The 21,681-nt window shown below is 40.2% G+C and overlaps 1 protein-coding gene across 2 annotated transcripts in view; it reads right to left on the minus strand.

Annotated features, from left to right (window-relative positions):
- Positions 1-11,418: 11,418 nt before the first annotated feature.
- LOC6611384 (voltage-dependent calcium channel subunit alpha-2/delta-3) overlaps positions 11,419-21,681 on the minus strand; it is a 33,978-nt gene continuing 23,715 nt past the window's right edge. The window contains exons 5-17 of one of the 2 annotated variants that reach the window (XM_032721511.1): positions 16,344-16,817; positions 15,784-16,065; positions 15,022-15,729; positions 14,733-14,946; positions 14,464-14,669; positions 14,152-14,381; positions 13,685-13,717; positions 13,400-13,504; positions 13,068-13,329; positions 12,512-12,997; positions 12,287-12,442; positions 12,074-12,230; positions 11,419-12,008 (exon numbers count right to left, since the gene is read on the minus strand). In XM_032721511.1, the coding sequence (XP_032577402.1) occupies positions 11,815-12,008; positions 12,074-12,230; positions 12,287-12,442; positions 12,512-12,997; positions 13,068-13,329; positions 13,400-13,504; positions 13,685-13,717; positions 14,152-14,381; positions 14,464-14,669; positions 14,733-14,946; positions 15,022-15,729; positions 15,784-16,065; positions 16,344-16,817 (3,507 nt within the window). In that variant the 3' untranslated portion in view covers positions 11,419-11,814. The remainder of the gene's footprint in view (positions 12,009-12,073; positions 12,231-12,286; positions 12,443-12,511; positions 12,998-13,067; positions 13,330-13,399; positions 13,505-13,684; positions 13,718-14,151; positions 14,382-14,463; positions 14,670-14,732; positions 14,947-15,021; positions 15,730-15,783; positions 16,066-16,343; positions 16,818-21,681) is intronic. The other variant, XM_032721518.1, reaches the window with a different exon arrangement.

A 21,681-nucleotide genomic window follows, 5' to 3' on the forward strand; every position in this document is an offset into this window, starting at 1 on the left:
TTCAATTTACATGAACAGGGCACAAAAGGATACACGAGCAGAGGAAACGGGGATGAAGGACTTTCGTCCGTTGGCGGCATTTTGCACAGGTGACAGGTGAGGGTGATTGGTTGGGGATGGGGAGGAAAACCCCTCAAATGTGCCCGGGGGACTTTCGTGTTTTTTCGCTGTTGCTCCAACTTTTCGCCACTCTGCTAAACTTCCACTAAACATTTGCCTTCAATTTTGTGCTTCTATTTTTTTGCCCACCATCAACTTGTTTGGCAGTTGGCTGTCGTTTCTGTTGCTTTTTCTGTGGCTGTCTCTCCCATAGTCGATGTACTAAACATTTTTTAATGGCTTGTTTTGTGGCCCAAAGTTGTTGACTGGTTGACTAGCCGGCAACCTTTTAATGAGTTTGTTTCCTTCCAGAGGGCTGAAGAGGGGAAGCTGTTTTTATTATTATTCATGGCTTCATTAATATTTTTCAACTCTACGTTTTCTTTTAAAACAAAAGTAAAAAATACACGTACAGAAATCGTTAATTATGGAAGGATTTTAAATTGTAATTAAGAAAAAATTGTCTATAAACTATACCTAAATGCAGTTCGATATATAAAAATATAACAAAGCTTTTTTTTAAACTGTAAAATCAAACTCCAGGAAGTTTAGCCCTTTTCGCATTAACCTCTAAGTGCAACACGGCTCATTAGCTTCCATTTTACATCATTCCACCATTTTGTTTGCGCAATTTCATAAGCAATTGTGCACTGCATTGCGCTGCGCCTAAATGTATGCAGCACACACAAGAGATGCTAATGTATGCCAAACACACACGCGGAACGCACACCCTCGCATATTTCCGATTTTCAAAATGGACGCAAACGAAGTTGCCGCTCACAAAAGCACGCAAGTTGCCTCTGTGCTCGGCTTTGCATTCTTCCTTTACTTTCCTTGGTCCTGGCGATATGTGGAGAAAGTTTTTCGCACTCTACAACTTTTCCCTCTCTGAACGCTTGAGAAGAACTGAATTATTTCTTGATTTCAAGCGTGGATTGTGAAGAGTAAGTCAGTTAAACGATAGGGTCAAAATTAAATATGAAATTAATATATTCCACAAATATGTAATTATTTACCACTATTATTTCTAATTAATTTTTTTGACAAAAACAGAAGGGCAAGTGTTTGTTTGACTTGTATGATTTGCAGTTAGTTTCCCAAGGATGTCTGTTTGATGGAAATGAAAAACTGGAAAGCTGTGCTCCTGCTGAAGTGTGTGTGAAGTTTGTAAAGTAGTTCCCAGCTTGATTGCTATGCATCATAAATCCATGACCGCATACCCTGAAGCTGAAAGCGAACTCTTTGGGCCAGGTCAAGTAGACAAAGTGGTCAAGTGGGTGATTAGCCTTTAATTTGAGGCCCTTTGTTAATTAAGATCCAGTGATCCCGCCGGGTCATCAGGCATGGATTGCTGGCAGTTGTTGGCCACTAAAAGCACTTGGTCCCCGCTCAGGGACAAAAGTAATTATACGGCCAGGGGTTTGTCCGATGTCCATTCAATTTTCGCCCTCATATCAGGGCGGGGGCGTGGCAGTTGTGTGCTAATTTCCGGTGCTCATATTTGGCAGACAGTCACGCCCACTTACACAGCGACAGCAGCAACAAATTGCACCACATCCTGCGACGATGTCGATGACGTTGGTCAATGTTAATGATGACCATGACGACAGCGGTGGCCAGACGATGGGTGCAGAGAAATTCCATTGCAGTCTCCACGGCGCAAAAATACAAACAACCATAAACCAAGGAAAACAACAACCAACTGCTGACAGACATGTCAGGCATAACACCCTAAATCTATTATCCCCTCAATATTTACTGACACAAATACTCTCGGGGATCCGAGGTTATTTCTCGAATATTTAAAATCAAGTTCCGTACATGCAATACAGAGAAAACAATTATATCGAATTATAAATGCTTTACATGGTAATTTACATGGTAATTTTAAAAGTGCGTTCTATTTTAATTATTGGCAATTCAAGATAAGTGCATTATAAAATTTTGAAAATATCCCCAATCCTCTTTTTGATTACAGAGCTTAAATTAAGAATTGAAAAACCATTATTCATGAGCAGCATTTTCTGACCAATGCAGAACATTAGGAAAAATCCGTAAAATTGTTTCTAAGCAAACTCTAAAATTGTTCAGATGTTGTTCGAGGGGCTCTTGAGGTTGAATGCCCAAGAGTCGTTGTAAAAACAGCCATCAAATGCTCATTCAATGCGCAGCATTGTCATCGTCCCTCGTCCTTTGTCCTGCTCGTGCGTTATTCTCCGCTGGCCGCTGCTGTCCAGTCAACCGGCGAATGTCCTGTAACCCCTCATGCTCCACCCCATCCTCGGCTCTCTCCTCCCCCCGTAAGTGTTTGCAGCAATCAGTTATGACCCTTTTGTAACAGCAGCAGCAGCAGCACGAGCAACAACCATGCACATTCACATTTCTGGCATCCTTGGCAACTTGCTTGCCCACTTCCTGTGGCGATTGTCAACAGAGAGCGTTGGTTATGTATTTTTTTTTGTCGGTTTTATTCCCGGGAGCCATGACGTTGGCAGCCTCTATAAATCTGCACAAATTGGCAGCCCTGTGGCTGCATTAAAAAATATTTTATAAAAGAGCAAAAGTAAATAAATACAGCGCGAAAAACGAAGGCCAGGCACATGTTGCCATTCAGTTCTTTATGCGGTGTCCTCCCTGGTCTTATTTTTGTCCGAGCATCTGTTTGTTTATTTATGCTTGCAACGTTTATAAATCGCTTTCCAAAAAACGCAACCGGAAGGAGGAGAGCAGAAGGCGAAATCGGTGACTGGCCAAGCGACACATCCTTGCCATCCCTGGCATCCCTACCATCCCCATACCGATTCCGTTCCATTCCCCAAAGGTGACTGCGAACAACGTGGCGTATGCGCGCTGTCCTCGATTGAGTTGTCACGGCTGGCCACCAACCCCGTTACCATCTTGCTTCTGGCTTGTCTTGCTCCGTGCTGACCATACAACTTCATAAATCAGTCGACAAAACCGCATCGGACGTTTTGATGACCTTATTACCTGTCAGCCAGGAGTCGCCATTGCAGAAGCAAAGCTATGTTAAATATTTAAACAATACACCGTGGTGTACACTCAGAAGTCATAAATACATTTTTAATATTCCATAATATAAATACTTTGGAATATGCGTGTAAATGTATTAACTAGCTGTACGTCTCTCTTTAAATTTGTAATTTTACATATTTATTTCAGTTAACAAAAGACTTGAAAGACTTAATGCCCGAAGAAGGTTAACTAGCCCTTTAGGTCCACTGTGCTTCGCTGGTGCACTCGGTGCTTGGCCATTGATTTGGCTCGGGTCAAGTAGAACTTGGTTCCGAGCTCACCTCGTTGCGTTTGGCTCCTGATCGAATCACGCGCCTTCCGTATCGCAAATATTTGCCCACTGGCGATATTTCATTTGCCTCCCCAACTTCGAGGCGGACGACTCATAAATCTTTGAAGGGGCATGGGCTCCAGGACGAGGATGAGAACTGATGGGTCGATGGCAAACGAATGTAATCGGGGGAAAGTTGCCCGTTTTCATTGAGCCAGGTAACCACTGAAGGAGCAATCGTTAGACTGACAAACAGACATCAACATCACGTCGACCGCGGATGAAGGCGGGTGAAAGAGAATCGAAATCAATATTTTCATCAGAATGAAAAATGACCCGGTCAGAAGGGGCTGGGAAAATTGTCCAGCATCCATATAACCACTTGAAGCTACCGTAAGCCATTCTGGACTCACTGAATGAAGTCCGTCTTCTCTGGAGGCTTTGACACTTAAGTTTATTTTATTCCAGTGATTAGCGAAAATAACTCGAACAGCTACGTGAATTTGCAAACGTCGCATAATTGATTAAGCACGGAGAACGAGCGACTTAATCAACGGTGCGAGCAACGTGGCGTATACGCAATGCGAGCAGAAAATATCCTTGAGACGCTGGGCATGCCAATGAAGCTTGAGTTGCTGTGATGAACAAGAGAATTAGATATAAAGGCAAATAGGAATTCAAAATAGGAAAAAAAAACACAAAGACAAAACACAAAAAACAATGAGGGGCATAAAATTGGAAATGGAAGAGGGTGTTCTGGTAAGGACTTTAATAAATGAACAACTCAGATACATGATTCTGGTAAAAATGTAATTTCTAATTTCTTCATTGTTGTTTTATGATTTTTTCATTGCAAAAAAAGATACCTAGTCAAGTTTACTACTTATCATCATTATACAGTAAACTTTTCGCATACTACCTTTCCAGGAATCTGTATTAGTATATCTAGGCTTTGTCCTTATTCCAAACAAATCTATTAGTGTATCTAGGCTTAGTCATATTGACAGTATCCGTTTCTTTATCGTCTCGAGCACCCTCTTGTTGTTTTATCAAGCTTTGTTGCTGCTTTTGGCTGCCGGTGGTGTTGTTATTGTTCCCGTTTTGGGACACACTCTGCTACGTGACACTGACATGGATTTTCGAGTTGTTTGTCGCTGTGTGCGAGTGTGTCTTTCGTTGCCTGCCCGAGGAGGTCCTTAGAGGCAGAGGCACTCGCACACACGTGCTCCCTTATGAGGTGCCGTCCTGCCTACCCGATCATTTGGCATGTTCGTGCCCCAAGACCCACTTGCACTTTGTCAATTCGCAAATCTTTTTGTGCGCCATTCTTTTAGCCGAATTTAGCCGCTGTCTCCGTCATCAAAGGAAGCGCACACACACAGTAAGCGAAAAGTTTACAGAACTAAATTCAAAGGGGAAATCGGGTAGCTTCAGGCATTTGGCGGTGGTTGTGGCTCAAGCATTTTCACAATTGTGCGAGTTAGCTTTGATGAATTCAATTATTCGAGCACAACATCCTGCCGTCTTCAATCTGGTTACAGCTTTTGCCAAAATATTAGTTATCCAATTGTTTCTCACTCGTTAATTATTAAAAGATTACCGCATATATTTATAAATTCGTTATCGCAATTATTTTCGTAATTATATTCGCCTGCCAATTTTGGAGATTTATCAATATATAAAATCCCTATCTAAATAAGCTTGTATTAGGTTAGGAAAGGTGAAATGTCAAATAATTTTGCATAAATAAATAGTAAACAAATGTGGTTTATATTTATAGCTTATTAATTAATGATGCTAAATATTCAATGTAACATTAAAACTAAAATGGCAAACTTTTTGAGGCTATTTTTTCGAACGCAGCTCTAACGCACTGCACGTATTTTGTCTTCGCTCTCGTTCAATGAGTTTGTCCCTGTCGTCGTGCGTAGAAGGAATTGAAATTCCCCCATGTCCTCACGTCCCACGGCCGTCTCAATCTGTAAAGTGAATTTATTTCGACGAAATCGAAAGTTGATTTCACCCATAGCCCCATGGCCGTGTGTGTGTCATTGTGTCGCGCCCCAGAGTACCGTTGTGTGGATGTACCCTTTACCATGTTCTGGTTTCTAGGTTCTTCGTGTGTGGGCGTAACATTAAAGGATTTATCAATTTACGCAATGGAACTTTCGCAGGGCAAACAGGCTATTATTCCGCCAGATTTTTGCCTTATTATATAGTTCAGCGTTGATTGATTAAATTGTTTCCGTGCTCCTGGTTGTTTATATGTTAAGATGGTAAGGAAAAGTTTGGAAAATTCAATGGTCGGGAGCTAAAGGAGTTAAGTAAGTTTGATCCTTGATTGAAATTACCCGTTTGCCATTTAGGGACTTCTGAAACCTCAAAGAGATTTACAGGGCCTAAAATCAGAGCGGTTATAAGTTTAGTTATTGGTAATAAGTAAATTGGCATCAAAATTAGTTATCCGCATGCACATTGAAAACTTTTATATATCGTCGTATAACAGAAGTGTATTACATCACTATATAAAATATTAATTGCACTGTATATATCAAATAAGAATCCTGCAATCCATTAAGCTCCCTTGACTAAGTAATCCCATCAGATCCGTTTGCTAAGCAAAATACATCAAATTAACGCCAGGAGCGCAGTTCCAACCATAAACAAGTGCAATTGCAAATTGCTTTTAGCGGTTAAAGCAACAAAAGCGAAAGCAATCCGCAGAAGCCGCAGCAAAACTGAGCGCAGAATTATGGCTGGCACTGTAGCATTGAGAGCTCTGAGGTCAACATATTATATGCTTTATTAACGACGAGCATCGTAAAAATTGTAAATGGAAAATTCGACTTGGTTTACGATTATATGAAGGAGGATCAGAAGTGTTTACCATTCGATATGCGAACGCAAAATGGCGGAATGCTGTTGCAAATTGGTCGCAAACAATGCAAACAGTTAAAACCAAAATCGAAAAAATTAAATCTCCTGAATTGCAATTAAACGGTTTCATGCATATATGTAAATGCATTGCATAATGCTCAATTGCCGGAATCCTCAGAGCCATGCGAAATGAAATTACAAAATGTAACCATCAGCAGCAACAGATCCCAGTTACCAGCAACCAGGCCAATTGCAATAACAATGAAAACACTGGCCAAACCACTGGGCCAACCCATAACAACAACTATTAAATTAATGTTGAAAACTGAAATCAATTTATTTGTAGAAAATCATGACGCATGAGGACGCACGCGAACGGAGGGATAAGGGTAACGTCGGCTCCCCACACATTATTTAATGAATAAATCAGACTGGCGGGCCAGTGTCGAGCAAAATAAACACGACAAATAACCAAAATCACACAAAATGCAATTGCAGCCGCACACAAAAAAGCCAAGAATTCTTTTTAGTCGTTCTTCAAATTGTTTCCCAATCAAATGCAAACCGTTGGCTTTTTTGCCTGCCGCATGGATTTGTTTAATTCGCATGTCGAGAAAGTAATATAATTTATTTGTATCAACTCATTTTCCATAGTTGCTCTTCTTCTAATTGATTAGTTCCATAATTTTAAATATTGATTTTTTTTTATATATGGGTTATAAAAATAAATTTATGTTCATAACAAGTAGGCGCGCCACCGTGGAGCCCCAAGATTTATTTCAATTTAACTCTTCAAAAAGTACACGTGTTTTATTTATTGGCATATTGTGCATATCTGTATGTAATCAAATTTTGCTAATTCACAAGTAAATTTATTTTTTACAATGATAAATCCAGACGCAGGCATGCCAACGAGTCCCGGGAGCCTTCTAGTTGGCCAATTAAATTCAAATACATAATTGATAAGCGGCTAATTTAACGGCTCGACGCACAGAGCTGAAATGGCAACAATACGGGGCAATAATGACAGGAGTAACAATATGCACGAAGGGTCGAATTAATGACAAGTAACAGGATAACGATTTCAGCACGAACTCAAACACAATGGCAGCCAGCTCAAGCCGAAACTGAAGTCCCAGTCCCACTGACATTTATAGTTTATTTGATTTGAATTTTGTTGACAGTACATAGAGTGCAAATATTCTCCATACTTGCAGGCCCGTTTTGTTTGTCTAAAAAGTTTCTATGTAAAATGGTGTGTGTTTGCGTCGGGCTTATAAATAAGTTAAACAGTTATGCCACATTTAGTTGATTACCAAATTTATAATTTGCGCTTATCCTTGGGAAAGGATCACGTGCCACAAAAACAGACTTCTATATCGCAATTTGGCATTTGATTTGTGTTTGCCATCCGTAATTGCGTAGCGGAAGTGCAGGACGTCATTAATGATGCTTCCTATGCAATGCAATGCATTTTGATGCTTCGTTTGTGGGTGGGTTATGTTTGATAAGGCTGGCGAATGATACACTGGCGCCACCTGCACGGCCATTTCCCTTACCAATTGGCAGCTTTGGAGAAAGCTTTTGGACTAACTTAGCCGGCAGGTGGCGCAGGTGAACAAAAATTACTTCTTAAAATGCTTGTCTTGAGACTTCTTTCCAATTTATATTTATATGGCTAATATTTATAGAAACTAAGAATTTTGACAGAGTCAACACAGCACTAATGTCAATCACTTAACAAAACATTTAAACACAGATGGCTCCACTATCATATCTTATGGCGCCATCTGCATGATGCAACGTACATTTAATCATCGAGGTGGTTTTTAATTTAGTCTTTGATGCAGCACATTAGTTTTCAACAACAAAAACATCCCATCAACAAGAAAAATATCGAAGTTCAATTATTTTATAATACTTTTTGTCATTTATTTCTTCATTCTCTGTTTTCTTATGCACTTTTTCTGTTCCTTCGTTCATATTATGTATTTATAATATTTTTAGTTGTTCGTCTTCCTGTTTAATGTTGAATCTTAACATGGTTTTAATTATATTATTTATGTATACCATTTACTTATAATTTCCAGTTTGTAATTAGAATAATGAGCAAGTTTATATTAATTTATAATTAATTTATGTAAGTATGCGGTTTACTTTGTTATTTTTCCCTTAACAGTTAGACTTTCGCAAATGTGTGTTTATTTTGACTAATGTTAAATAGTTTTTACTTCTTTCAAACTATTACGCAAAATTCTTTGTAGACTTTTCGTACAAAATAACATAAAAAAATTTCTATAGGTGTAAGATGTGCCATTGGTGACCGTATTTAAATGTGAAATTGCTTGTAAAACAAATTAAATTTTTTGTTATCCAAATTTTAAGCTTTTTTGAACAATTTTGATAGTTATTTACCGCCATTTTATGGATCTCTGGAACATACAAAATGTATATGACTTACATGTGGGTACGTATTTATATGTATTCCATACTGTTTTTCTTTTGCATTAAACTTCTATATTTTCAAATCTCATAATGACAAATTTAATGGAACAACAATTTTACAATTTAAAAGTTGCTTTGGGTTTATTTTAGTCTAATTTCAATGTGTGTTCGACAGCAATAACAGAATTTTTACACTGATTAGACTTGATAGGATGACTTTTCTTTCAAATATCTTTTAAGTCCTTAAATGTTTTTGTTTTTAATATTCCATAATTGTATGCTTAGTTGTCAGTTGTTGTCTAATATGTTTCTCGGTCTCAATTTAACTCTCAATCGAAATGAAATTATTAAAAATTAGGGCAAGCAAGGAGCGGCAAATAATGATAAATAAATTTTACGGATTTCTCGTGTGAAGTGAAAGAGATGAATATTCAAGGACATTTTTTATTACATGGTATATATAAGTTTTTTTGGTTTTCGTTTGGTTTCGGATGGCTGTATATAAATATTCCATATAGAAAGATGCTTGTATATAGGGTTTATAGAGAGCAAAAGTGTGTTCATATTTTAATAATAGGTCGTTTTGTTTTTCATTTCTTGTGGTTTTGTTTTTAGCAAAAAGCACGATTTCCAAAAAGCAAAAATCGCATGTCAAAAATTTGATTTAATTCGTAAGTTAATAATGGTAGTTTTAATTATATTTCTTTTGGTTTTCCATTTCATTAAGACCAATAAACATTACTTTGTTTTTTTTTTTCGTGTTTCTCAATATATTCATATTCCTTTAGAAAATTATGGACTACATATACAAACATTCGATTTCCTTATAAAAATAAACAAACATAGAAAATCTTTCAGAACATTGTTACATTATTACATATTCCAGTAGATTTCAATTTCGTTTTATTTATAATTAGTTTTTTATGTGTTTGATATGGAATTTTCGTTTTGCAAAAAGTTGAATACATAAATACTTTTATTACTTTCGAGTTGAAGTTATGCGAAGGAATTGAATGCCATTTTACAGTGGATTTGTGGTGAACAGGAGTGAGTGAGAATGCAGCTGATACCGGAAGATACCGGCAGAGTGGATAAAAAAAAGGGGGAATTGTTTTATAGCGATCTTAACTGTAAGGTGTGTGTATTGTTTTCTGCCTTCGGTGGCCTACCAGGTATTTCCATTTGTCGTTTCCCACACATTCCCGCCCACGCCACTTAAAGTCAGTCAAGGTTCCCAGCCATGCACGCAAACAATCACTAATCATCCAATCATGCACACACTCCAGCTCAGATTACGCATACGCACTGGTGTCTTACCTTCGTACTGCAACACCGTCCAATCCATCGACATTATCAACGTTTAACAAACAGCTCTTATGAGTTACGACTTACAATTGATTAATCGGTTTAGGTTGTATGTTAAATTAGGTTTATTACATATTTACTATATATTAAATATTCTGCTAATATTTCTTCTAATGCTTGTATGATCCTCCTTTCCATGCTCCCTTTCCTGCCGGTGCCGTCGATTAGCCAGCCCTAACTACCTACATTATCTAACCTTCTAATGGGTGTACGAATGTTTGTTCTTTTTTTCCATTTTTTTTGGGTTTCCTCCGCCCTTTTTCAGCTTAAAGCTAAATAGGGGCGCAGAGCGAAACTTTTGAAATTGTGTATGCTTGGTTAATGACTTTCGAGTTAAATGTTTTAGTATATATTTCCTTATATAATCGTATTTTTAGTGTAAGTTAATTAGTAGGTATTGATTTATAAATTGTTTTACTTTGGATTTCATTTTCGTTAAGTATTTGTAATGGAAGACATTTTTTATACAAGTTTAAGACACAGAAAATATTCTTTCTTTATATTTTGTATATGTTTGTAAGTGTTTATTTGTGTTTAAAGTGAATGAGATTGAGTGTAGGTGTGAATATGTAAGTGTTTCATGTAATTTGTTTTTTATATAGTGTTGTTTATTAGTTTGGAAAAGAAATATTTTTTTATTTCAGAACTCTGATAGATATGTAAATTTCTATGTAGACCTAATAAGTTAACAAAAGAAACGCAAAGAACTCACTGTATAGTCTAAAATAATTAGAACGATTACACTAGTTGATTAGGTTTTCGCCATTCGCTTTTTGTTGTATGAATGAGGTTTGTATAAAAATGTATATAAAATAAATTATTATTCCTTCTCCACTTTCTTTTTTTTTTGTTTTGTTTTCTGCAAAACTAATCAAATATTTATATAATAATTAAATTGGTTTTCTTTTGTTCAAATTTGGATGTGAACCATATACATAATTGCCTACATATTTTTCTCTGGTTTTGCTTTTGTTCTTAATGTGCTTTTGTTATTTTTACATTGCTGTCGGGTATTTCAAGTCTTCCATTTGTTCAGTGAATTCGATTTAGTTTGGTTGTAAAATATATAATACTTAATATTTGTGCGTACGCAGTTGAGTGCAAAAGTAACTCCATTTATTTAGTATTTAAGTTGTACGATAAAAAAAACAGGAAAGAAACGAATTATTTTTCGGTAGGAATTTTGCTCATTTTGAATATTTTTGATACTATTTACATAATCCGACTGATTAATGTTTTACCTTCATTATTACATTTATTTAAAGATTTTTGCACTGTTTCTTTAATTTGCTTCTCATATTTAATGATGAAATCAATCAATAATTGTTAAAAAAAAAAAGCTCGTTCTAGAAAGCTTTGGACTAAACAATTATGTTTTAAATGCTTATCGTATTGCACAAATACATACATAATTAATGTTTTGCTATCGTTTTGTCTAATCGTCCTGCAAATTATTGTCTACAAACATAAGGATATAAACTCGATAGTGTTATCGGTATAACGTTGCTCATTTACGAATCTTCTAATAAATATTTGATTTTTCCTCTAACCACTATTAATGGTAAGAGGTTTACTAACAGCTTTCACTTCTACCTCAAATCAACAAACTCAAACTGCGTATTTCTTTCGAAAAGAAATTCTGATCCCCTTTAGGTCTCATCCGCTTTTGCTTTCAACACATATTTAGTGCAAACTTAATTTTCAAAACTCGTTTAGTGCTCATATCACGCATTGGCCAGCACAAAGGTCACTGTCACCATCAAAAGATGAGCCACAATTACCGATCCCGACATGTGCAGCAGAGTGCTGCCACGTCCACACTGCTGGATTTCGATCTCCTCGGGATGATAGTTGATGCACTTTTTGGGGCGCCTTCGGGACTCTTGCTCCTGTCCCTGGCGTCTCGTACTGCAGGCTCCTAGAATTCCACAAAAAAAGGAAATTTAAAAATGATTTCTTTACACACATTCCACTATTACCCACCGATTACGCCCGCCTCCTCCAAGGGCTCAATGTCTAGTTGCTTGGAGCCACATGGACACAAGGTGTCCACCACCAACAGGATCAGGTTGCTGTGCGGGATCTTTTGAACGCTGAAAGGACGCTCGCATCCAGACACATGACAGTTGGTTAATTTACCCTGAAAAAGTGGAGATATTAAAATTTCTTTTTCTTTCTTTACTGATCTTTATTTACCTTAAGCGGATTGTTTTGACCACCCTGATTCAGGCGCTCCGGCTGAAGCATATAGAGATCCGTTCGGAGATCACAACGTCTGGCGTTGTGAGGATCTGGTGAAAATCTCGGTCCAACGTGAGGTTTATGCTGTCTAGGCGGTGGTGTCGTATATTCCTAAATTAAAATTAGAATGAAATTTGTAGATCCCATAAGTTTGCTTTGTAAAGTCAATTTTCTACTTACCACGTCGGCTGTGGTGAAAAATTCGTCCATTTCCTGATCCACCTGCATATTGTATTCGTTTTCATTTCCGAACTCGTATTCATCAGAGTAATTATTGTCCACGAAAACAACATCCTCGTTGTCGTAAGTATACTCCTCCTGCGGCCATGCCCGCAGGGAAGCAGGCATCAGGGACAACCAGGCGGCACTCAGGGCCAAAAGATGATTGAAGAACCAGGAGCCCAGGCGATGTGGTTTCAAAATCCCGCCTGCAGCCGTATATGGATTATCCGCATCGGAGCAGACACCCTGATAATCGTTCACCGTAACTCTCTTGTATATGCGATCCTGGACCAAAGAATCCATAATGGTGCCATCGATCTGTCCAAAGAACTTGCCCGTGTGCTCCATCTCTTCGGATATGATAACAAAGCCACTGTTGTCTAGAACATAGCAATCCAAATTGTCCGAAGCGCATGTTCTCTTGCAGCCAGTCATGCCAGTGCACTAAAAGTATTAAAGTTCGAGCAAAATCCTTAAAACTCATATTGCTTTTATACAGTAGGAGAACACTTACGGCTGAGGTGATGTTTATAAAATGCTTTGCTAAAGAATCGTGCTGAAATTGCAGACCCACAACTCCGGCTGCCGCTTTGTGACCTCGATGCTCCACAAATATGGCATGGGAGGCGGTCACCAGAGTGGCGTTCGACTTAATGGCATAGCCCGAGCCAAATGGTACACTGTACACAAAACTGTCTGGTTCCACAGAATGCTGGTCAATCGCCCTCTTATACCAGGATGTGTCCATGGCTCTAACATTATCTTCGCTAAAGTGACTGTTAAAAAATGGAGTAAGAAACCATTTAAACATTTTCAAATATTATTGAAAATAAATTGTATACTAACGGCTCGGGAGTATCCTCGGGTCGCTTTACATGATCAATCCACCGGAGAAGACCCGATCTCGTAGCAACGAATGAAGTAGCGACCACAAACTTCTGGTATCCTTGCCTATGATTAAACATAAATATATATAAGTTTCGTTGAAATCTTTAAGTTTTAAGTTATTTGGGGCCAGCGCAAGATATTTCTAAGGGATGTTTATTCAAGCCTTCTCCATGTGGCTGGTCCTCTAAAGCGATTGCATTTTTTATTCTACTCCAACTTTAACCAAATTACTCTTCAATTTACCTCTTTAGGATTGCCATCAATGTGGCGATGGGACTATAAAAATTATTATTATAAGAGTGGTGCATATCAGTTTAAATTGCATTTTTTTAAACAAACATTTTCAAATTATTTGCGGTAGGGAAAAATATTTTGCATTATGGTTATTCAGGTGAGACAGTGCAGAGATTTAGCAAAACAGAAAAAGTGTTTGCCATTAAAGAAATAGAGTGAGGAAAATATATGCGGAGAGAAAATGGTTTTGGTGCTTTAGTAATATGTTTAACAAAAAAGTAAGAGAACGTTCTTAAACTTTTAAATAAAATGTAAATACAAAAATTGTTTTAAGACTGCTCCTAAAACTAATAATAATAAATGACTTGCACAAGCTTATTTGATATAAACCAAAAATTGGATAGTGCAAATAAAAATATGTGGTTTGTCAAAACAAAAATTAAATAAAAAAGTATCTATATTCCATTCAAACTTACTGCTTATCCTCCTTGCCGCTGGAGGATCCAGTCGTGTTCCTATCGAGTCCATCAGTTACCATGGCATCGCGCACCAAGCTCTGGAGGAGGGCTCGATCGCAAAAGTAAGGCTCAGCCTTGCGAGATCCCTGAGAGCTTTGGTGCTGCGATCCAAAGTGGCTCGATCCGGGCGCATTGCCGTTGGAGCCACTGTGCATGTTGTGATGTGGCTGCGGCGACTTGGGTCGAACCTGATTGAGGAAAAGGTTTTCCGTAGTTAGTGCTTGGATAGCCACCATGAGAGAATCCATTCTCCCGAGTCAGATTTCTTACCGACATCCACTTCCAACCGGGGCGTCCAGCGCGAGACAGAAAATGCAATACCTGCTCCTCTGGCGATCCGAAGCTGGGCTCTTGATCGCGCGGAGAGTACTCGCCGGAGCTCTCCCTTTCCTTCTCCAGGTCACTGACGCTATTGTACTCACAATACACCCAGTCGGGATGTACGCGCCAGTTTTCTCCCTTAAAGTATTCGGTAACTGAAAAGATAGATACAAGTGGCTTAGAAGGAATAATTAAAGGGTATTCCAGGAAAAACTAACCATTGTTACGCGAATGGCGAATCTCCTGCTGGGAGACAAACTCATGGCTACCGTATTTCTCCGGGAGCACAATAGCCAGGGTAAATGGTGTATCCTCGATGGGGCCGTAGAAGTATCGATGCGTCCTGGTGGAAACCCTTTTCGAGTCATCGTAATGGTTCATCACCGTGAACTCCGTCTCCCCCTCCTTGGGTTTTATCATGTCACCGCGCATCTTATTAAAAATACATAAAATTTCGTAAAATCGAAATGCAAACGAAAATATTAAAATATTTATATTATTACTCACCTCATTTAAAAGGTTCTTATTAATTTCAATGGGCTCGTTATTATTGCCGAACTCCGTCTCCGGCAGTTCCAACTCCGTAATGTCGACCGAGGCGTACTTGGGCTTCAGCTGGTCGATGTACTGGTTGGCATCGCCTAAGGGACGCAAATCAGGGTGGTAGAGCACCCTTCCGTTGTTATCTACGATAAACGAATAGCCATTCGGTCCCAGCTTGTGTTGGGGGATCACCTTGCGGATCTCCTCGATGGGCACATCGGTGCCCACCACGCCCAGCAGATTGGCAACGCGCACCGAATGGTTCCGTCTATCGAAGACCGGAGTTGAAACTGTCGTCACCAGGCGGCGTTGGTACTCCGAATCGCGGCCAAGTCCTCCGGACTTACCGGCCACAAACACCGGACTCCAGTGGACCGGATGGTCCGCCTGGTACATGATCATTGGACGAGCCATTACCAGGGCATAGTCAATCACCTTGCGGCGGGCCTCATCGTAATCGTTGATCTGGACGAAGAATCCCTTGTTCGAGCAGGCCATGTCGTGGAGATTACTCCTGCTTCCGGAATCGCTGCCAATCAGGTATGTAAATATTCGGACGGGCATGTGTGGCCAATTGTACTGCTTAATAACATCCTTGTGCGACTCCGATGTGCTTTCCGTGATTAACATGATGGCCTGATTGCACTGACTCCCAGCCCCCGATTGATTGTACTGAAATAGGGAACTCGTTCATTTACTATAACCACGTATATACCAAGCGTTTACCTTGTGCAGCAAACTGAAAGCGTACTCCAGACCCGCCGTAAAGTTGGCCGTATCCTGCAGCTTGATGGCCTTTACTGCGGACTTGATCTCCTGGATGTTGTCGGGCGTGGCCCGAACCATGCGGTCCTTAAAACACGGCACTGGGGTTTTTACCACCTCCGAGAAGGTAATGAGGTTAACGAAATCATCTTCACCAAGGGTGTCCAATATGTTAAAGGCGGTGGCCATCCCCAGGTCAAAGGACTTCTCTGTCATGCTCGACGAGGCATCCAAAAGAATCATCTAATTGGGAGATGTCACAAGTCCAATCAGTGATTTATTAAATTTTACTTTACTAAACATAAGCTTTAATTATATAATTAATTATATAAATTATATAAAATAAGAATCGATATAACAAAACGTAAAAAAAAAATGGTTGTCTTCCCGATTAAGATTATGGAAAGCTAAATATTTAATAAATAACCAATCATATTAGTATCAAAATATAATAATAATAAATATAATTTTTTAGTTTTTGTAACCTAGGCTATTACGGGGGTAGCAGAATATATACTCACAATGTCCTTGGGCGACGAGGCGGCCTGGACGAACCAATTGTGCGTGCGGAAGTCGTGGATGAGCTTGCTGCCCTTGGAGCCCTCCGGGGGCCAGGCGGTGCCCGGGAAGCGGCGCAGAAAGCCTGTGGAGGAGCCGAAGTATTGCCACGACAATGCCGGATCTTGCTCTAAGTTGTTCTGGAACAGCGGATCCAAATGGCCGCTCCACTGCAGCGCCGACTTCACGTCCGGCTCATCCAAGTCGACGCCGTGCGGGACCAGAATCGAGCTTAGACTGAGATTGACCGGCAGACGCTCGAAGCGCCGCATGAACCGGATGTCCATGTGGCGGGCTCCGTCCGCCAGCTTGCCATCGGCATTGTATTCGTTGATCCGCCGGGCATCGTAGTGCTGCTGTCCGCCCATCGGCGATTCCGCCTGCCCCTGGCCCTCCAGCTCCGACAGAGCAGCTTGCTCGGCGGAGTCCATCAGGCGCTGAAAAAAAAAGAAGTTGTTTGGTTTCAGTCACTGTCATCAATCTGCTTAAATATATACCTAGGGGATGGGGAATAGGGGCAAGTTGCAAAACTTTCCGCGCTTTATGCAATTTATTCTTTTCGCTACGACTTAAATTGCACAAAGCACTGGAGTTTGCTTGGCTTCATTTCGCCTTCTTTTTTGCAAACTTTTAGTTCGAGCTGGTTGTGTATGTGAAGTTTAATTCAAAGCGCTAAGTTATCTGCGCGGAAATACCATTCCTGCACAGTGCTCGGTAAGCAGCTCAAATTATGCCACATTTTGATACACAAACTTCTTAAATTAATGGTGTATACTTTTGCTATATCTAAATCAATTTTTAGAACCATCATATGCTAACTATAAATTTCAGAGTGATTTTATGATCGCATACCAGGCAACCACCCAGACGAAATCCAACAAATTACTGAGCTGCTGCAAAGGATTTAGCCAAGTTAAGGCACAAATTATCTTCACAGATTTCACTTGGTGCCCACAGTATGCATTTTCATAAGACGCAAACAAGAACTTTAGCTGCAGCGAAATTAGACCCAGTGGGGGCAGATCCCTGCTCCGAAGGAGGACAAACACCTGCAGTTATAGACACCACTGGGGATGGGCCACGCCCCTGCCAATCCCACACTCCCACTCCCGGGAAAATAAGGATAGGGAATGAGAACTTGGTTGCACCTGAAGATGCTGCAGTGGCTGCCGAGCTAAGCTGCATGTGGGTGCATTGAAATAGTTCAACTACTTTTGCACAATGGGGACGCAGAGCAGGAAAATAAAATAAAAATGCTTGAGCTCTGGTGTTCTCGGGGGCATGGGAACAACCAGTCCGAGTCTGAAGAAGATTTCAATGTAAATTGGCTGCCGTTGGGCAAACGCTGGTGCCACGGGAATGTGTCAGCGGCTTAGACAAATGGCAAGGGTTGGTATTGGGGAAAGAATGCCAGATAGAACGGGGGTAGTGCCGGTTTGGTGGTGGGATAGAAAGTTGTTGTGAAAACTTCTTTCCAGGTGGGGAGCGCCAACTCTCAAAGTTATTTGCACATTTTCCGAGAGCTCGAATTAGTTAAGGAGTCTTAAAGTTTGCCCAAAAAGGTGTTGAGTAGCGAGCTAGTTAGGGCATTAAATAATAAACACTGCAAAAGTGAGTCAATAGAAAGGAGCACACTGGTGGTAAGTGGCAAGGAAGTTTCTATCGGATTTCGAGTCTTTGGTCGGCTGCAACCAACTGAAAGTTGGTTTCAATGGCTAAAGGGCGGTAAAAAATAGCACAAGTTGCTTCAAAGTAGTTATTCAATTGGGCCAACTCCGATGATGGCTAAAACTACCTGGAATATAGTATGAGAAGTAACATAAAAACTTTTAAATTGCATTCTAAATGTATTAATACTATATGACTCGAAATTCTGAAAATGGGTAATGTGAAAAGTCCACCCCATTTATGCAACTTAAAAGATGTGTACAAAGAAATCATTGCATCATGAATGGCACTCTCCAAGATGTCATTCATCTGAACCCCTAGTTATTTGCGCCGACCAACAATGTCATACCCATGTAAATAATTGCCAACATGCGTAGTCGCTTTGTCTAATACAACTCGGGATGGAACATGGCAAAGTTCAGCAGACAAAACATGGCCGTGTATTATAAAATATTTGTTGTAAATTTTTTCTCCAACAATATTATGCACTTATGCAAAGGTCGAGAAATGCACAGGAAGGGGGCTGAAAAATAAAAAAAAAAAAGTAGAAGGTGTCTGTGTGGCGAAAAGGGTTGCATATATGGATGGAACGGGTGGGACTTTGGCTTGGAGACCCGACCCTGAGCAATGCCCTCTCGCGCACGATTCTTAGTTGACACCAGCTGGCTTCCCTGTCGCTCGTCTGTGCAGCTGTCGACATCTTAACATTCAAAAGCCAACAATGACAACGCCAAAGATGGCTGCGAATGAGTATGGGTATGAGTATGGGAATGGGTCTGAGTCTGGGTCTGGAACCGGGTCTAGAAGACCGAGAACGAGACTGAGACCGAGACCGAGGAGACCTGCTCGAATGTCAGCGGTGCAGTGTCTGGGTGGTGCCGGAATTAGCAAAATGCAGCCACTTGCACGCAATTTGTTCGCCAGAAGTATAAGTCTCTGGGCGTTGGCTGGAGCAACAGCCTGAAAGTGTGCTGTGTGCAAAAAACTGAGCGCTGGCTGGTTGGGAAAAGACGAATACGCGTTGACCATTTGCCAAGTGAAAAGCCAGATCCAGCCGAATGATTTTTCACTCCAGTTTTTTCTTCCCTCACTGGATAATGCGAGATATGTGTTTAAGCCACCCTTCGCTTCCCTTCCCCTCCCTAACCCACGACCTTATTCAGCGAATTTTTCTCCAATATATTTGCCATCTGAATGGACGTGCCAAATGTTGAAGCAATAAGTTGTGCAGCCGAAAAAGAAATTTATATTACGTTTTAATATGAGTTCACCTAAATATTTAAAGAACGCGGTGGTGCCAGTGTCGGATGTTCTTTGAATGAAAGCCCCTGATTAGTATAAGTAGACCAGTGGAAAAGAAAAATAAACTGGCTGACATCAAGTGGGTGGCACCTGTTCTGCTGCTACCTGACCTCTTCAAGTCGACTCTGTTCTGCTTCGGTCTGTCTGTCCTGGCCAAATCTGTTGGGTATTTTTAGCCACAAATGCGACTGGATGACTGGGCTCCGACGACACATTCACACATTCATTTGATGCTTTCTACTTTGGGGATTATAAACACTTTTCCCCCAGCCAAAGTGCAACTTAGCATTGTGGATTTCTCCCTTATTCCAGGGTAGAACTAGTCTTTGGAGTAAGTGCTGTGAGCTGCGTAACGTTCTCGAAAGAAACACGGCATTAAGACGGACGGACATTGCCAGATCGATTTGGATATTGATCCTGATCAAGTAAATATATATACTTTATGTGGTTGGATACACTTCTTCCTACCTGTTTTTCATACCATTCAACGAACTATAAAACTATATATAAAACTTCATATAAAAACTAGTAAAGTATTCAGCTTTTAAGCCACTTTATGCTGAGTCATGTTCGCCAGTATTGAATGTCAGGATCCGTAAATCTATCCCAAGTGCAATTACAACATTGAGTAAGTGTCAAGAAATTTTGGTGCTGCCATTCTGAAGATTCTTTTCTCTCTCGTCTTTTTTAGTTGAAGGAAAATGCTTTTAGTGTAAAGACTTTTTTTGCAGCGTTGTTGCATGTTTCTATTTAAAAATCCCAAACAGCCTTCCAATATACTCAATACACATAGACATACCCACTTGCCCTCCATCTAGCAATCCATCTCTCTCGCTCTAGCTGCTCCTGCCCTCTCGCTTGCACAATGTCAACGTCAAAGTGCAAGTGGCATTATGGCAAAGAAGTCAACATCGCACAGGATGTGGGAGTGGACGGGTGTGTTTGGGTAGTGGGTGGTGTGGCTAAAAGGAAAACGAACCAAACAGAGACACTGTGCAAAAAAGGATTCACCATTGGCCACCCAAATAAAAGGCAAGAGATGAAAATATTTTTGTCAAGTAATTATGTGAGGTGAGGAATAAAGGATTCGATAAACATATAAGTCAAATAATTATATGATTTTACTGTATTATATATATAAATAAATTAAAATATAATTAAATAAGTTAAAAAGTAAGACAATTTTATAATTCGCCATTATCAACCAAGGACATCATCACATCAATCCGGAAAATGGCCAAACTGCCAGCTCTGTTCGAAAATGAATGGCACACAGTGCAGGGGGCGTGGCACAGCCTTTTTTCAGCCATTAAATGCAATTTTAAAGTCAATTTTAGCTTGCAAACGAATGCAAATAAATGCTGTCAGCGACAGGACGCGATTAGTGGGAGTACAGTGGGGGTGGTGCAGGAAAAAGCGAGGTCCTTAAAGGCTTCAGGTTGCACTGGCAGTGGCACTGGCAACAGCTCAGTTAAAACGGCATTGACAGGCGTTGATAGATATCGAATTAGCAACGGCGATTGCCATTTGTCTGCGTACAAATTATTACGCATACGCCTCCGAACAAAGTGGAAAATGAGATGCGTGCGTGCATGTGTGCGTACGAGTATTTGCGGCATCTGCAGTTCCCTTTATGTTTACAGGCAATTAGCATTTAAATGCCGCACCAAACAAAGGGCAACTGCAGGTGCCCAACCGAGTGATGCGATGCGATGTGATGCGGTGCGGTGCAAGGCCAATGGTGGCAATGGGGCATGGGAAAGACGGAGGGTGCACATATAGGTCTGGCATAATAACGTCGATGGAGGTTGATGCCGAGCCGAAGGGCAGGGGCAGGGCCAGGGACCTGCAGGTGCTCGGCTGGTCGCGCTCGAGTTGCTTTTCATTATTTTTCATGTTCGACATGAGCGCAAATTGTCGACGGCAGGCAAAGGGGTCCAGTGGGGCTCCAAATACTATAGCACTTAGTACGCAGATTCCAGCCAGAAACGATTTAAGTACCATAGACTGTGCTCCCAACGAGGTGCGTCTGGGAATATCACTTTGAGTGAAATACCCAACGCCTTAGCAAAGGCACATTTAAATTTGGAAGCAATCCATTTTTAATGTTTTCCTCCTGGCAATGAGTCGAATAATTAAAACACTATCATAATATTTTTCGTAATATACAGTTCAAACATTATAAAAGTTTAATCAAGAGTGATTTGACGTATAATGCACGCGTTTTTGTAATCACGTGTGGGGAATTAAATTTTATATTGGGCATTTTTACGACTTATCAATATGAATTATCAATGAGAAAAGTAAATATTTTGAATGTTTAATAAACCA

This window comes from Drosophila sechellia, chromosome 2L, assembly GCF_004382195.2.
Source record: "Drosophila sechellia strain sech25 chromosome 2L, ASM438219v1, whole genome shotgun sequence".
In the NCBI taxonomy this organism is placed as follows: domain Eukaryota; kingdom Metazoa; phylum Arthropoda; class Insecta; order Diptera; family Drosophilidae; genus Drosophila; species Drosophila sechellia.